Raw genomic sequence first — 17,878 nt, forward strand, 5'->3', positions numbered from 1 at the left:
AGTAAGTTTTTATTGACATAGAATCATACCTGTTTACTTCTAATTAATGAAAAATAATATATATAGAGAGAACAGTCTTTCTGAGCTAGGATTTCTATGTCATGCCCTTTAGTTTAGCCTATTTACGGAATTTGCAACCAGCCTTTCAAAGGTGTTTTGAATAGAATCATTCCAGCTTTTGAATACTCCCAATGGCATCTGTGTCCCGTTCACCCCTTCCATGTCCTTTTTCTCACTCTGCCTCTCAGTCAGTTGCTTCTGGCCCAGTTACGAAATGTTACTGTGTGTGCTGCTGTCCAAGGAGACATGGTCATTTCTGCTTGTCTGCCTGGTGTTCTGACCCCAGCAACGGGAGGAGACATACTAGTGAGGAGAAGGAGCCACAAACATGTTTTCATCAGCTGTTTTTATTCTACATTATGGGTGTGAGTGGGAACAGGGCCAACCATCTACTTCTATTGGAAGCTGACTGTGTTTCTGGAAGAACAATCAGGAGAAGTCCGTCCACCTACAGGGGTTGCAGGACTAGGCCAAATCTGTCGGGACGTGGTTTCAAAGCTGCAGGCTTAAGCTGCGGCAGCCAGGCCCAGCTGATTGTTGGCTCGGTCGAAGACGGTGAAGTACTGGCGGATGAAGACGTCACCCAGGATCCAGAGCTCGCCAGTGTAGGTGTCGAGGTTCATGCCCTCAAAGCCACTAATGCAGGCGTCATCTTCCTGCAGAGCAGAGAATAGCACAGGAGATGGGGAACAGGGTGAGGGTTATAAGCACTGGGAGATAACCATGAATGGCTCCTGCCTCTGGCTGCAAGTGCCATGCCAAGAGGGGATTTGTGGCTCATTTTCCAGGGATGTGGCTGTTGCTGGGCTGGGATCAGCCTGCAGAAACCAATCCCTGCACTCTTGATGGGACGGATTGCCAGGCATTGTATGCTGCCATTGGCAGACACAGGAACCCTGACCTCAGTACCGGGGTTTAGGCAGAAGTTGAAGTCAGATTCTGGGAAGGAGATTTGGATTCCCTGAGGGTGCAGCCACTTTTCATTATTTCTGTTGCCACCCGTGGCACAGCTGCCAGCCAGGGGTTCCTCCTCCTTCCTGTGTTACTCTGCTCAGCCTTGGCTGCAAGGCTGCACTTGCCTAGAGAAGGCACCAGGTGTGAATACTTCTCACAGAGTAAGCTCAGTGCATGTAGTAGGAAGCAAGGAGTTTCTTGAAGGTCGTTGGACTGAATTGTGCTCAGTCTTACCAAACCCCCTAAGTGCACACATGGGGGGATGAGCTGACACCTCCAGTTTTAGCTGAGGAAATGAATGCTGAGAGGACATGCACCTTGATCAGAAATGATGGGCAGGAGATTGGGACTAGGGAGTCAGATACAGCTCTAAATATCAGAATCCTCCCCTTTTTTATTTTTTGACAGGCAGAATGGACAGTGAGAGACAGAGACAGAGAGAAAGGTCTTCCTTTGCCGTTGGTTCACCCTCCAATGGCCGCTGTGGCCGGTGCACCGCGCTGATCCGATGGCAGGAGCCAGGTACTTATCCTGGTCTCCCATGGGGTGCAGGCCCCAAGCACTTGGGCCATCCTCCACTGCACTCCCTGGCCACAGCAGAGAGCTGGCCTGGAAAAGGGGCAACCGGGACAGAATCCGGCGCCCCGACTGGGACTAGAACCCGGTGTGCCGGCGCCGCAAGGTGGAGGATTAGCCTAGTGAGCCGCGGCGCCAGCCAGAATCCCCTTTTCACACCATCATCTTTTGCCTCACTTTTCCTTTAGGGGCTTCCTCCAATTCTCGCTCCTGCATGGATGTGATAGGCTCTTTTTGTCTACTGGCCATGCAGAGCAGGGGTCAGTCTGCCTCTTGGCATCAGCAGAGAGAAGTGTGAATTCCCTCCTGCAGAGGGCAGTGTGCAGCCTCCTTTTGTGTGGCCCGTCTGGCGCCTGGCCCAGTGCTCCCTTACCTCCAGGATGTAGGCACTGGCGGGCACAGGGTACTGGACTCCATTGATGGTGAAGACAATGTTGGGCAGGGAGTACATGGATGAGCAGCTGACGATCATCTGGAAGGTGTGAGTGTGGGGGTTAGAAGGGGTTCATTCCTTGTGCATGACACTCCCCCCACCTGAGTCTAGAAGAGAGCATTTGGGGCTGGACTTGCCTCGCCATCAGAGTTCTCAGAAGCTCCAATGTAGCTCTGGATGTTGGAAATGGCACTGGTGGGGCCAGCCAGCAGAGAGGTGCCCGTGTCCACAATGGCCTGGCAGCCATCAGCACAAGCGATGGTCTCTCCATCCATGGTGATGCTGAGGGTGAGATGCAAGGAAAGGACCCTTGAGTTCTCAATGGTTACACATGTGTCCCTAGTAGACCCTCTTGAGGGGTCAGAACAACTGGAATTCAGGCTTTAAAGGGCCAGGGCATGCTTGTTCTGTGAAAATTTTTCAGTCATTCACCCTAATACTGGACAGCCAAATGCAGTCTTGCTATAACGGCAGATTGTGTGCTGCTTTCTAGGTCCACTAAATACTGAGAGGTATGGACAGGAAGGTTTGTTAACCCTTCCTGGGTGTGCTGTGATGTGGTCATGTTCTTAGAACACAAGGAAGTGGTTGTTCCATCGTTGTTGTGGAGCTGGGCTCCCAGACAGCCCTCTCCTCCACTTCAAGTGAGGTGCCTTTTCTGGGCTCTCAGTAGCTTGACCAGTTTCCAGCTCTCCCCTGTACTGGCTGTTCCAGGTAGATCTGGACATCAGATCAACAACAAGTCCATAAAGATGTGGGATCAGGGCTCAGCCCAGGATAACATGCAGTGGGGCTGTCTCACCTGTCCAGAGTGATCTGCCAGTAGCCTTCATAAGAAACAGGCACCCAGTTCAGGCTTCCAGTGTAGTAAGAAGAATCAATGCCACCAAACATCACAACGCTGCCACTCTCGTCATCACTGTGGAAAAAGGAGGGGTAGGGGAGAAGACAGGAATTCACTCATTCATGGTTTGCATATCTGCTGTGTACAGCCTACGAGATACCCTTGATGGGGATACTATTCAGTGCCAGCTGTGCTGAATGTGTGACTGATGTGGATTCTTTCAATGTAACACCAGGTCCACACAGTGGTCTGTATCATTATTTAGACTCTATAAGACACTGTGTCTCATAGAAGTAAGGCAACTTGCTCGAGTTCACATAGTTGTGTAGTTGCAGTCAAGCATAGAACCTAGAAATTTGGGTTCCCTCCTGTATGGTTTGCACCCTGATACTCATTAAGTTTCCCTGGGGTCCACAAGTGAAGTGAATTCAGGCAGTTTGGGTATGTGAAGACTTAATGGTGGCGATCACTCTTTCTCAACCAGGGCTAGTGTGGCTAATATCCAGAGACATTTCTTCTTATTGTTGTTGGTTGGAGGCAGGGGTGCTACTGAGGTACAGTAGGTCAGGGTCAGGTCCATGGGACTGCCCAACAACATGCAACTACCTGCCCTAAAAAGGCCATAGAGCTGACTTCTAGAATCTCTGTTAGCTGGGGAGATACAGTGACCCACAGAGATGCTTAAGTACTCACGAAAGCACGTTATGTTTAAGAGGCACCTGAAGATTGAGTGGCCAAGGGCACAAAGGATAAAAGAACTCTCACAAAGGAGCCTTTGATATTGCAGAGTCCATTGGCTAAATCTGATGTTTCAGGTTAGATAGAAAGCAGGTATAGATGGTAACAAGAAATTAGTCAAAAAATACTGACCATTTCTAAGACTCAACCTCACTCACATTTACCCACCCAGTTTATAGTAAACATGTTAGTGCACAGTGCAGCACCTATAAGAATATTAATGCCTGAAGCAAAATATGACTGTTGGCCAATGGTGTCATGGGGAGGCTATGAGAGACAGAGAAAAGTTGAAGACAGCCTCGGCTACAATTTGGCAAAAGTGTACACAGCAAAACCCACCTTGGGTTATTCTTCTATCATTTTTAGAACTAACTAAATAAAAAGAAACTTGCTTTCCTTAGTTTGAAATGTCATTGTTCAAGATATATGAGGGTATTTCAAAATTTTCTCAGAAAAATAAAATTTAAGGGAATTTATATTGGTGCAAAATATTTTGGAATCTGTACATACAAGGAGCTTGTAAAATGTTCTTGGAAAATGCATGCTATTTGACAGTGAGTTTGCAAATCTCATTCTTCTAAGATCCTCCCAGCCCACCCAAACTCAGTTAGGTCCCTTGCTGGACCAGGTGAAAATAGTCCATGTGGGAAAGGCCCCAGGCTAGCCAAAACCTACGAGCTCAAGTAGACGGAGAAGAGGTCCTCAGACACCAGGCCCTCGTTCCACATGTTGTCAAAGACAGGCGTGGCATCAGAGGAGGAAATGCTGGGGTAGGCAAGACCCAGGATGCCATCGAAGGGAGCGTAGTACAGGAAGGAGCCAGGCTCTGACTCACTCAGCCCAAAGATCTGGTTGGTGTCCTCGATGTTTCCAACCTGTGTAGGGGGCAGAGAGAGGAGGTCCACAATGAGCACCTGTTCATGGAGCACTTCTGGGCTCCAGCCCTGGACTCAGAGCGATCCTGCTTCATCTCTTGGAGGACTTAGCTCCCAGGGAACAAGACAGAAAGCAGGAAGAGGGACAATCCCCTGAAATTCTTGACTCTCCATTGGGCAGAACCTTGGCAGCTGCTGTCAGGTGGCCACAGTGTGTGACTCACTGTGAGATATTGCTGCAGGATGGATAGTCACTGTGCGTTTGGATTTCGGTTGGGCAGATGGAAGGCAGACTCCAGCAACCTGGAGCACTTTACCCCTGCCATGCCCTGGAGATTTGTGGAGCTCATGTGACTAGAGGAAGGAGGAGGCTGTGGAGGAGATGCTGAAAGAGAATTGAGCGACTGTGTCCCCTCTCCCCACTTCCTCCATTCAGCACTGAGCGTGGCTGAGTTTCCCAGGCAGCACTCCCATTATGCTCATATGGTTAACCCCTGAGTGTGTGTGACAGCTCTGCCACCTCCTCCCTGCACTGCCTGTTAGATTTCTGGTGTGATCTCTGAGATCCATACTGTTAGAGTGAACTTGCTTTGGGACATTTACTGTGGTCCCCAAGTCCTTGGAAAATGGCCCGAGGCACAGGCTGTGTGAGGGTGCATAGCCCCCAAGTGCTCACTTTCACAGTGTCGTATCCCAGGAAGCCTGTCATGCTGCCAGTGCCATAGGTGATGGAGAGAGACTCGCTGGTGGCCTGGAAGGTGGAGGAGTCCTCAGGGTTGAACTGGTTATGGACGCCTGCAAAGGTAAAGGGTGACATCATTAACTTCCAGAGGGCAAACAAGGGTGGTGGAATGGGCATATCTTCCTGGGATGGGATTTCTTGGCTTGGGTGGGACTATGGAGGAGAAAGATGACCTTTGCTACAGGATGACCTTTAAGGTGGCCTTTGGATGGCAGAAATTCCAGGTTCCAATCGCAAGTTTTTGGCAGTCAGCACCATCTCTCTGGTGGATGATCCCAGCCTACCACAGTTCCTCCCAAGGCACCCAGGCAAGCACTGAGCACTGCAGTGTGGCTGTCCATGGTGCTGAGTGCTTTCACAGCCAAGGCTCTTGTTAGGGCACCCCTGATTCTACTGACAACTCTTCTTAAAACTCGGCCAGAAAGCAGGAAGAGTTTGGAACTTTAAACATTGTGGTGAATTCCAACGACAATGTCTCCTTCATTACCAGAGCAGTGATTTGTCTCTGTGTTTTTAATTGAGTTACACACTCATCTCAAGAGTCTCAGTCCAGCTTTTAGCCCACTGTGTCACATGGGACTCGGCATGGCTGGCCAACAAGCAGCACTTCATCCCTTCCTTGCTTTAAAATTCTACAGGCTTTCCAGTAGAAGATGGCCCAAGTGCTTGGGCCCCTGCACCTACATGGGAGACCAGGAAGAAACACCTGGCTCCTGGCTTCGTATTGGTGCAGCTCCTACAATAGTGGCCATTTGGGAAGTGAACCAATGGAAGGAAGACCTTTCTCTCTGTTTCTCCCTCTCACTGTCTGTAACTCTACCTCTCAAATACATAAATAAAATAAAAAATGTTTTAAAAAATACTATATGCTTTCTCCTCCAGGAGTCTAACTCTCCATTTCTGAGTCATCACTTTATGCCCTGAGCACCTGTGCCTACTGCTAGCTCCTTGAAGCTGCCTGGGGAAACCTGTGCCTTGAATCCCTGAGTGACTCCTTCAGGCTTGAAGCGGGTGCTGTGAGAAGTCTCTGAGTGGTCAGGGAAAGCATGGGAAAACAGGACAGGGCATGGCAGGCACTCACTGCAGGCAGCACTGGAACAGTAGACAGAGGGCACCCACAGGTTGGAGGAGCCAGTGTCAAAGATGACGGTGAAGTCCTGAGCGGGGGTTCCGATGCCGATGGTGCCAAAGTACTCTGTCTGCAGGGGACGGGAGAGCACAGTTCAAAGACCTGCAACTCCCCATCTGGGCCTCCCTCCAGAGCAGCTCCTCATCCAAGTCTCCATCGTCTCTTCCTCTCTTCTCACTTCCCCATGAAGTCCACACTCCTTCAAATCCCAGCCCGCCTCACACCTCCCTGATATCTTCCTGCTCCCTGATTGCCTCTGATGTTCTCTGCTAAGAACATTCATTCCCCAGGCAGATCTGCTGTCCTCTCTCCGCAAGTGCCCTGCCCATGTCAGTCTCACCCTCCTGGGGAGCACACCTTCTCAGAGGGTAGGGTGTAACCTATGGCACCCAACCAGCTAGGCCTCAGATGCTTGTCCATTAACTTGCTGATCTGGAGACATGCAAGTCAGTTAAACAAGGGAACCCATGGGAATCTCTCATTCCCAAACTTCAGTGTGGACAGCAGATTTTAAGAAAGGAAACTCAGTGTTTTATTCTCAATGCCAACACTTTCCCTTTGGTAGATCGTCCCCAGTTTCCATATTTCTATACTATTCTTGGACAATGACAAGCTCTATCCGACCCCAGGGACTTTGCTCTGGCTGTTTGTTGTGCTGTGAAAATGTATGTTCCTGGACCATCCCTTGGCTGACTCCTTCATCATTCAGAGCTCTTGTCCAGTGTCACTTTTGCCAAGAAGCCTTTCCTGACCACTTTAACCAAAGTGTCCCTCCCCTTCTTCTCCTTTTCCCACTAGTTAATTAAATAATCATGCTTTATGACCCCTATCATGATCATAATTCATCTCACATGCTGGTTTGTTTGTCTACCTTTCTTGAATATAAGCCCTCAAACTTTGGCTTTCTTTCCACAGCAAATGTTGAGCCTCTGGCATTTAGTATGTCTTCATAAATATCTGTATGATGAATAAATGGGATGGTGTTTCTGAGCTCTACCAAGAACCAGCTGGGGCCTGTGGGAAGCACACCCAGAAGCTCTATGGTGGTAATGATTTGCAACCACCCATGGATGGTGACCGTGAGTGGGTCAGTTCTGTAGACGAGGATGCTGAGGCTCAGAGAACATGAACAACTTGCTCAAGATTACCAGGTCCATATGGACTAGAGCCCCCTTTTGTAGTGGGTCTTATGTATCTCAGAAGTGAAGCCCTTGACCACAGGAAAGGCAATGTCTATTGTAGGCCAGAGTATGTCACTGGTTCCAAGTAAGAGTCTGAGTGTACCACTCCAGTGTTTTTGGTCAATCTGTGGCAATTAGGGTCTCAGCTATGTCAGTCCCTGGCTTCTGTGTGACCGGTCCCACTCAAGGCCCCTAACCTTACTTGGCACACCCTCCTTCCTTCACTATTATCACACACTCTTTTATTCCTTCCTCAAATGCACATAGCTCACTATGGGAACAGACTGAGTACAAGCCCTCCTGTTCTAGAATTTCCTCCCTCCTCTTGGAGATACCTGTTATTCTTTGGCAGCTCCCAGGAGGACTTACTGTCCTCCAGGAACCTCTCACTCAACAAGTAACACCTCCTTTGGTGGACCTCTTCCTAACCGTGATTGTCACTAGGTGTTGATGCTAAGTGAGTTCATATTTCTCCCCCTATGGAACTGTGACTTTGCTCCCTGCTGCCCCCTGGAACAGGCGCAAGGCCTGACACCTATCAGGACATTCAGGATAAATAAACATTGAAAGAACAAATGAATGATGAACAAATGACAGCAACAGTTATGATTCTGAGTTTCCTCGACTGCCATGGGCTGCGAGATCCAGGGAGCAGAACCTGGCTGTCATTCGTGTCCCCCAGACACCCTCTCTGTTCCTGGCTCAGTCCTTGGGGCTGCCCCTTCCACCTGCCCATGACTCACATCCAGGTAGTTCTCCAGGGTCTCAGTGGGCACTGAGTCGAAGGCAGCTTTGGGCAGGTACTTGGTGGCCAGGTTGGGGGTGTGAGTCTTCAGGTAGTCCTTCAGCAAGCCCTTCTCAATCAGGTTCTTCCTCAAGGACTTCTTTCTGACCAGGGGGACCCTGGGGCAGAGCATTGGTGCATGCATGGTTAGAGAAGGTGAGGTTAATGGGCAAGGGTCCAGCTCAGAAGATGCTACAGAAGCCAGAGAAGGACAAGGAAACTAGTTTAGGAGAAGTGAAGATAGGAGGAGGGGAGAAGCTCCGTACAGTGCAGAGGCAAGGTTACAGATCACCAAGATATGGTTGAAACCAACCACGGCTGCCTCCCCATGGGAGTAGAAACAGATACAAAGAAGGGAGACTGCAGATGGGAAGAAGAGAGAGTGAAATATGATAGATAGGGAGGCAGCAGCGGGCTGGGAAGTTGCCCCTTGAGGCATTCTTCCCATTGCTGGTCACCAGGCTCACTTGTGGATGATGCACTCAGAGAGTGCCAGCAGCCCGAGCAGCAGCAGCCACTTCATGGTTCTTCCTGGCTCCCAAGACACTGGAGAAGGCAGGACAAGTGGAAGGTGTGCAGAAGCAGGCAAGAGCTGCTGCTTATATATGGCCCTTGTCCCGACTGTAATAGCCCTTATCAGCCTGTAAATGCTACCTGTTATCACAATCTCAAACAGAACTCTTCCTGATAAGATTCTTCTGCTCAGAGTCACGTTCTGAGAAGTTGCTAGTTGAGTAGCTTTCCACTAACACTGCATCGCACAGTTGGAGTGCACCTGGCAAGAGCTAGACATCCATTAAGTGGTGGCTGAGCCTTATGAAATGAGAGGGTCCATGTACAACTTCCCAAGCTCAGTGTTGTGGCAAGATTGGTCAGCAGTGCTCGGAACACAGCATTGATGTTGTTGCTTGCTGGCTGGGGTTCTTTGAGAGCAGCTGCCCACTTAGCAATGGTTTGGGTTGCTGTATGTACCACTCCAGATCTTGTGAGCATTTGGTTATTTGGGGATCAGGACTCATCCCTCTCTAGATGACTTCATTTGGATGTGATATTATGGGACCTGACTATTTGTAGATACATTTGGTTTCTTCTCCCTGGTTCCTAGTTCATCACTAACTCCTCAAGGCACAGAATCTAGACTTATTCTTCCCGTGGTGGGTCATAGTAACTCTAATCTCCCTGCCTTTTGCCAGCCATAATGAAATTCTCTGCTATGTGATTGTAACATAGTAGGTGCTAAGACCCACCTCATTATAGAGGGTTCCTGTGAGTTGGGTGGAGGGAGTTTGAAGAATCCATGCTGAGATATCCACTCAGCCTACCAATAATCAAGCCAATGAAGACCCAAACACTTCCCCAAATAGAGTGTTTCAGGGTTCTGGACAATGGGTTATTGGGAGTATGTGAATGTAAACAGAAAGTTATCCCTCTGCTGGGAGGGGGTTCCCCAATCCAGATGGTTGGGCTTTGTGCCCCTTCCAGCCCTTGCCCTCTCCATCTTCTCATCTGGATGCCTATTTTTATCCTTTAAAATGTGCAGCAACAAGCTGACTTACCTCAAACGGTAGAGTTAGAAAGATACCAGGGGATTCCAATTCAATCCCATCAAGGTGGCATGTACCAATGCCATCTCACTAGTCCCAGTGATCAATTTCTGTTCACAATTGATCATAATGATAGGACTAAGAACCAAAGGGATCACATAAACAAGACTAGTGTCTGCAAATACTAGCTGATAGAATCAAAAAGGGAGAGAATGATCCAACATGGGAAGTGAGATACACAGCAGACCCATAGAATGGCAGATGTCCTAAACAGCACTCTGGCCTCAGAATCAGCCCTTAAGGCATGCGGATCCGGCTGAAAAGCCCATGAGAGTATTTCAGGCATGGAAAGCCAAGACACTCTGGGGGAAAAAAAAAACCTAAATGAAAGATCTCCGTTAGTGAGATCCCAGTGGAAAGAACGGGTCATCAAAGAAGGAGGTACCTTTCTCTGAAGGGAGGAGAGAACTTCCACTTTGACCATGGCCTTGTCCAAATATGATCAGAGTCAGTGAACTCAGGGGGCTTCCATAGCCTTGGCAGCTCATGACAAGTGCCTAGGATGATTACTGATGCCATAAAGAAGAGTGTCAATTTGTTAAGTCAACAACAGGAGTCACTGTGCACTTACTCCTCATGTAGGATCTTTGTCCTTAGTGTGCTGTACATTGAGATTTAATGCTATAACTAGTACTCAAACAGTATTTTTCACTTTATGTTTCTGTGTGGGAGCAAACTGTTGAAATCTTTACTTAATGTATGCTAAACTGATCTTCTGTATATAAAGAGAATCAAAAATGAATCTTGATGTGAATGGAAGGGGAGAGGGAGTGGGAAAGGGGAGGGTTGTGGGTAGGAGGGCCGTTATAGGGGGGGGAAGCCATTGTAATCCATAAGCTGTACTTTGGAAATTTATATTCATTAAATAAAAGTTAAAAAAAATTTTAAAAAATTAAAAAAAATGTGCAGCAAAATGGGTTTCCCTTAGGCCCATGAGCCAATGATCAAATTACTGAACCTGAGGAAGGGGCTGTGAGAACACAAATTTGTAGCTTGTCAGTCCTCAGCCTGGCCCTGAAGTTGGCGGGCTGGTGCCTTGACCCTACTCATTGGATCCTGTGCACTCCTCTGGTCGATGGGGGCAGAACTGAATCCTGCTGAATGGGAGGTCACCCAGATTGTGTCAACTGCTTCAGAACTGGTTTCTGGGGTGTGGAGGATGTCTCTGTACATCTGGCTTGACTGTGAGCTGTGTCTAGAGAAAGCTCTAGGAAAACCCAATTTGAGACCTTGCGAGGGTCTTTGTAGGCATTGTCTGCACACAGTTGGTGTCAGTAGAGGGGTCTACCAGACTGGCCTTGACTCAAGAGACTAAGGGCTTGGGAGGTCAGAAGGTAGGGGAGGAACATGTGGTTTCTGGGTTGCTACACACTCACATTGGGTTTGGCAGCAGTTCTGTCTCTGCAATTTCTGGATGCTGAGTCTTATTGGAATTTTATGGTGGAACCAATCCCTGCAGAGCTGGTTCACTGGATGTGGAAGAAAGTGCAAACCTAAAAACAAAACAAAACAAATCTTGCACCATCCTATGGTTATTAATCTCTGTAGCAGATCAGAATAACAGGTAAGAGACTCCTGCTTGCACAGGTCACTCATATTCCTATGGCCTAGTTGGGTCTCTGGACACCACTCACTGTCCTTGGAAGAGCATGCCCAGAGAGACAGGATCGACCCCAGTGTCCTCATCACATTTCCCTGACACAGAGTCAGCCATGATGAAGCCAGAACACACACCTGTGTTCACTGCAGATGTCAAGGCCAAGAGTTCAAGGCCAACTGACTACATAGTCAGTTCAAACTGACTATGAAGAAGCTGCACTGTGACACTGATGTGCCAAGGTCAACACCTTCATGAGGTCTGATAAAAGGAAGAGTGCACAGATTCCACTGGCGATGATTATTATATTTTTATGTTGCCAACGTAATTGGCATCATCTATTTTTTTTCTTTTTTTTTTTTAATTTATTTATTTTTTTGACAGGCAGAGTGGACAGTGAGAGAGAGAGACAGAGAGAAAGGTCTTCCTTTGCCGTTGGTTCACCCTCCAATGGCCGCCGCGGCTGGCGCGCTGCGGCCGGCGCACCGCGCTGATCCGATGGCAGGAGCCAGGAGCCAGGTGCTTTTCCTGGTCTCCCATGGGGTGCAGGGCCCAAGCACCTGGGCCATCCTCCACTGCACTCCCTGGCCAAAGCAGAGAGCTGGCCTGGAAGAGGGGCAACCGGGACAGAATCCGGCGCCCCAACCGGGACTAGAACCCGGTGTGCCGGCGCCGCTAGGCGGAGGATTAGCCTAGTGAGCCGCGGCGCCGGCCACGTAATTGGCATCATCTAAATGGAGCACTGCTGGCTTATGATAAATACATGTTGTTTCCCCATTTATCAGTGGTTTTAGAACAACACTGGGTGGCTAGAAGTCCCCAAGGAAACTCTTACAGGTCATCTGACATTGGATGATTGCAAACAAGTTTGCTGCAAGAACTCCAGTTGGGAGCTTTAGGAAGTCAGAAGATCCAATGGGAAATCTATTGTACCATGGTCTGGGGCAGCTGTTGGTCATTTCTTCAAGACGTGATGAACAAAAGAGCCAAGGTCTGTTGGCTCCCAGTGGGGTTGGAGAAGTCTATGGGATTGGAACATACAGACATGCACCTGTGATAGGACATGGGATGTGCAGTCTTCAGACAAGCTTTGGATGAAGTTGTTTCCTTTACCTCAAGTTGTTATGAGAGCAGATACGATATCTGTCTGGGGAACAAGCCCTTCCCTTATGTGGTATTGTTGCCCAGAACCTGGTGATGAAGTTCTGCTGGAGGCTGCGGTCAGTAATGTGCAGGTTGCTGGAATCAGAACAGGCTCCCTGCAAAGTGGCCACCTGACTTTGCTCGGCTATGTTATGGGATGGATGTTGGTTCTGACTCTAGCGTTCCTTACATTCTGTTCTAAATCAGGAGGCAGGGGAATCTGCTCTTCCAGAGATTCCACTGGAGGTACCACCTGGGAGCCAGAAACTTTCCTTGAGCCCACAGAGTGTGGCTGAAGTGCTGCACTGGAGGAACACCCTCCCTGTGTGTTGTTTCCATGTGCAGCCTCAACTGGAGCTAGAGGCAAGAGCTTATGAGCAGCTCCCAGCACCTTGTTGTGGGTCTTGACTGGAGCTACCACTGTGACTATTACTGAGGAACCTGAAATGATCTTGACCCCTAAAATACTGTAAATGCCCAGGATCATGTTAGGGAATCTATAATACTGCGGCCAGGAACAGAAGGTCTATAGTAATATGGACATGCCTTGTACAAGGTCAGGCTATAGTGGTAAACGTACCGAAATCTTTACTTATTATAGAGTTGGTCTTTGTATATAAAGATAAGTAAAAATGAATCTTAATGAAGAATGGGATGGGAGAAGGAGTATGAGGTGGGACGGGAAGGAGTTGGGAGGGTGGGTATGGGGGAAAGAACTGCTGTGTTCCTAAAGCTGTACCTATGAAATTTGTATTTATTAAATAAAAGCTTTCTAAAAAAATAAGTAAATTACTGTTTCTGCTGTATCACCATCTTGTAGTTGAGGGGATAGGTGGTCAGAGCAGGTTCTCATAACCAAGTGTGAAACTGTCAGGACTGGACCTTGGGTCTCAGAAGAGCTCTTTCCTTAGAAGAATGTCCTATCTGGTTTCTGCCCCTGGGTCAGAATGTATTTGGTCATTATGTGATGACCACACCAGGGGCACCCAGAGAAGCTGTCTTCATGGTTCTCTTTACCTGAAATCTTGGGAGACAGAGAGGAATCCTGATTCTGGGCTATCTGATGCACCTCCAGGGTTGATCTAGTGTTGGTGGCAAAGAAGCCACCCAATCTCACTGTACCAGGCTGGCCCAGCAAAGAGATAAGACAAGAAAGTTTACCCTGTCATTAGCCCTGCCTGGCACTCAGTGTGCCAGTGCCGTGCCTGGCCTTTGGGGCACTGAGGATAGAGTTTCTAATACAGGCCACCAATGCCAACATCCCATGTGCTCAGCAATGTTCCATGAATGTTTCAGGTTAAGCAAAGGAATGAGGTTGAACAAATCATTCCTGGCAAGCCAGAGATGGAGTCTTGTGGCAGGTACTATGGAACTTAAGTGACTGGCCTTGCAACAGCTGGTCCCTGGCACTGTCCAGCTTGTTCTGAGCCCAGGGCATGGTCTTCCAACCACACAGGAGCACTGTGTGCTCTACTTCTCAGCCCCAAACCTTCTGCTCTTACAGAGATGTAGGCAGGTGTTAGGATTCCATTTACAGGCCCATTGGTTTTGGTTCAAGTGTGCACATAACATGAAGGGACTTCAACTAGTTCATGGAAAAAATAGAAGCAAAGATACATTTATGTGAGTCAAAAAATTTTGAGTTATGTGTATAGTTTTTCGTAATACAGTTTTCCAAGAATATGTTTTATCAGTAAATAAAAATTGGGGGAGCAGATGTTTGAAGCAATGTTTTTTTTTATCTTTTATTTAATGAATATAAATTTCCAAAGTACGACTCATGGGTTACAATGGCTTCCCCCCCAATACCGTCCCTCCCACCCACAACCCTCCCCTTTCCCACTCCCTCTCCCCTTCCATTCACATCAAGATTCGTTTTCGATTATCTTAATATACAGAAGATCAGCTTAGTATACCTTAAGTAAGGATTTCAACAGTTTGCTGTTGGTTCCAGGTCTTGGCTATTGTGAATTGTGCTGCAATAAACATTAGGGTGCAGACCGCTTTTTTGTTTATCAATTTAAACTATTTGGGTAAATTCCAAGGAGTGGGATGGCTGGGTCGAATGGTAGGGTTATATTCAGGTTTCTGAGGAATCTCCAGACTGATTTCCATAGTGGCTTGACCAGTTTGCATTCCCACCAACAGTGGGTTAGTGTCCCTTTTTCCCCACATCCTCGCCAGCATCTGTTGTTGGTAGATTTCTGTATGTGAGCCATTCTAACCGGGGTGAGGTGAAACCTCATAGTGGTTTTGATTTGCATTTCCCTGATTGCTAGTGACCTTGAACATTTTTTCATGTGCCTGTTGGCCATTTGGATTTCCTCTTTTGAAAAATGTCTATTGAAGTCCTTGGCCCATCTCTTAAGTGGGTTGTTGGTTTTGTTTTTGTGGAGTTTCTTGATCTCTTTGTAGATTCTGGTTATTAACCCTTTATCTGTTGCATAGTTTGCAAATATTTTTTCCCATTCTGTCGGTTGTCTCTTCACTCTCCTGACTGTTTCTTTTGCAGTACAGAAACTTCTCAATTTGATGCAATCCCAATAGTTGATTTTGGCTTTGACTGCCTGTGCCTCCCGGGTCTTTTCCAGAGATTCTTTGCCTGTGCCAATATCTTGAAGGGTTTCTCCAATGTTCTCTAATAACTTAATGGTGTCAGGACGTAGATTTAGGTCTTTAATCCACGTTGAGTGGATTTTTGTGTAAGGTGTAATGTAGGGGTCTTGCTTCATGCTTCTGCACGTGGAAATCCAGTTTTCCCAGCCCCATTTATTGAATAGACTGTCCTTGCTCCAGGAATTGGTTTTAGATCCTTGATCAAATATAAGTTGGCTGTAGGTGTTTGGATTGATTTCTGGTGTTTCAATTCTGTTCCATTGGTCTATCCATCTGTTTCTGTACCAGTACCATGCTGTTTTGATTACAACTGCCCTGTAGTATGTCCTGAAGTCTGGTATTGTGATGCCTCCGGCTTTGTTTTTGTTGTACAAGATTGCTTTAGCTATTCGAGGTCTCTTGTGCCTCCATATGAATTTCACCATCATTTTTTCTAGATCTGCGAAGAATGTCTTTGGTATCTTGATTGGTATTGCATTGAATCTATAAATTGCTTTTGGGAGAATGGACATTTTGATGATGTTGATTCTTCCAATCCATGAGCATGGAAGATTTTTCCATTTTTTGGTATCCTCTTCTATTTCTTTCTTTAAGGTTTTGTAATTTTCATCGTAGAGATCTTTAACGTCCTTGGTTAAGTTTATTCCAAGGTATTTGATTGTTTTTGTAGCTATTGTGAATGGGATTGATCTTAGCAGTTCTTTCTCAGTCATGGCATTGCTTGTGTATACAAAGGCTGTTGATTTTTGTGCATTGATTTTATATCCTGCCACTTTGCCAAACTCCTCTATGAGTTCCAATAGTCTCTTAGTAGAGTTCTTTGGGTCCTCTAAGTACAGAATCATATCGTCTGCAAAGAGGGATAGTTTGACTTCTTCCTTCTTGATTTGTATTCCTTTGATTTCTTTTTCTTGTCTGATGGCTCTGGCTAAAACTTCCAGAACTATGTTAAATAGCAGTGGTGAGAGTGGGCATCCCTGCCTGGTGCCAGATTTCAGTGGAAATGTGAAGCAATGTTTAAGATGCTGCTTGGGATGCCCAGACCCCGTATTGCAGTGCTTGGGTTCCAGTCCTTGTACTCTCAGTTCCAGTCTCCTGAAAGTGCACAGCCTGAGAGCCATTCGGTGATGCATCAAGCCCTTTGGTCTTGCCACCAGTCTCTGATTTCTGGGCTGCTGTCTTCAGCCTCGCTCAATCACAAGCATGAACCAATAGAAGAAGAATCGCTCTCTCTCTCTCTCTCTCTCTCTCTTTCCATGTGTGTGTGTGTGTTTCTCAAACTGACTCTTTTTGAATAATTTAAAATATATTTAGCACCAACGCTGTGGCATAGTAGGTAAATCTGCCGCCTGCAGTGCTGGTATTCCATGTGGGCATCGGTTCGAGTTCTGGCTGCTCCACTTTGGCTACAACTCTCTGCTATGGTCTGGGAAAGCAGTGGAAGATGGCCCAAGTCCTTGGGCCCCTGAGTATGCCTGGGAGACCCAGAAGAAGGTCTTGGCTCCTGGATTCGGATCAGCTCAGCTCCAGCCATTATGGCCATTTGGGGAGTGAACCAGCAGATGAAAGACCTCTCTCTCTGTCTCTCTGCCTCTGACTCTCTGAAACTATGCCTTTCAAATAATCAATAAATAAATCTTAAAAATGTATTTAAATATCTTTTTAAAAAATCCATTAAAATTTATTATCTCAGAATTCTGTCAGTGATCAAAAATCTAGGGGAGCTTGATTGATTTGTCTTCTTCAGTTCAAAGCTGAAATCAAGTTGTCAGCAGTCCTAGGCTCTTATCTGGAGGCTGTGTGTCTGTGTGTATGGGGGAATCACCACATGCTCATTAGTTCCGTGTAGCATGGCTGTGGTCTCTGTTTCATTCCTGGTTTTCAGACTGTCTGTTAGCTCCTTAAGGTACCTGTATTGCTCTTCATTGTCCTCTTTTCATCTTCAAGCCAACTATGGTGCCTTTTATAGTGTTTCTCTTGATCTGAATTCCTTGAATACCTTTTTTCCAAAGAAAACTTTTATTTAAGGAATACTGCTTTCATATATTTCATAACTACAACTTTAAGAACATGGAGATTCTTCCCACCATACCTGCCCTACCCACCCCACTTTCTCCTCCCTCTCCTATTCCCATTCATACTGTTTACTAATCTTTTTTTAAAGATTTATTTATTTGTTTGTTTGTTTTTTTTTTTTGACAGGCAGAGTGGACAGTGAGAGAGAGAGAGAGAGAGAGAAAGGTCTTCCTTTGCCGTTGGTTCACCCTCCAATGGCCGCCATGGCCGGCGTGCTACGGCCGACACACGGCCATGCTGATCCGAAAGCAGGAGCCAGGTGCTTCTCATGGTCTCCTATGGGGTGCAGGGCCCAAGGACTTGATGTGAATGGAAGGGGAGAGGGAGCGGGAAAGGGGAGGGTCGCTGGTGGGAGGGCAGTTATGGGGGAGAAAAGCCATTGTAATGCATAAGCTGTACTTTGGAAATTTATATTCATTAAATAGAAGTTAAAAAAATTATCTTCCCTTAGAATAGAGCAGTAAGAACCCTCCCTATTCCACCATCTTGGAAAACCATTTCTAAAATGTCTTAGAGTGACTCAAAA

The 17,878-nt window shown here is 47.1% G+C and overlaps 1 protein-coding gene across 1 annotated transcript; it reads right to left on the reverse strand.

The window, feature by feature from the left end:
• Positions 1 to 389: 389 nt before the first annotated feature.
• Positions 390 to 8,913, reverse strand: LOC149128287 (pepsin-3-like). Its single transcript, XM_089308190.1, has 9 exons — positions 8,784 to 8,913; positions 8,276 to 8,435; positions 6,304 to 6,421; positions 5,157 to 5,275; positions 4,281 to 4,480; positions 2,826 to 2,942; positions 2,161 to 2,305; positions 1,964 to 2,062; positions 390 to 716 (listed from the first exon to the last, which is right to left on the reverse strand). Exons 1-9 carry the CDS (start codon positions 8,837 to 8,839, stop codon positions 567 to 569), a joined length of 1,164 nt encoding a protein of 387 aa, XP_089164316.1. The 5' UTR covers positions 8,840 to 8,913; the 3' UTR covers positions 390 to 566.
• Positions 8,914 to 17,878: the final 8,965 nt, after the last annotated feature.

This window comes from Oryctolagus cuniculus, chromosome 1 (genome assembly GCF_051225735.1).
Source record: "Oryctolagus cuniculus isolate XC-2025 breed Fujian yellow rabbit chromosome 1, ASM5122573v1, whole genome shotgun sequence".
Taxonomy (NCBI): domain Eukaryota; kingdom Metazoa; phylum Chordata; class Mammalia; order Lagomorpha; family Leporidae; genus Oryctolagus; species Oryctolagus cuniculus.

What these genes read in the sequence shown, in the direction of transcription:
- LOC149128287 (XM_089308190.1), bottom strand. Translation starts at nt 8,839, where the DNA reads ATGAAGTGGCTGCTGCTGCTCGGGCTGCTGGCACTCTCTGAGTGCATC. An exon ending in TGGGATACGACACTGTGAAA is followed by an intron (nt 4,481 to 5,156) that starts GTGAGCACTTGG and finishes CCCCCTACACAG; the next exon opens with GTTGGAAACATCGAGGACAC. An exon ending in CTGAGAACTCTGATGGCGAG is followed by an intron (nt 2,063 to 2,160) that starts GCAAGTCCAGCC and finishes CACACCTTCCAG; the next exon opens with ATGATCGTCAGCTGCTCATC.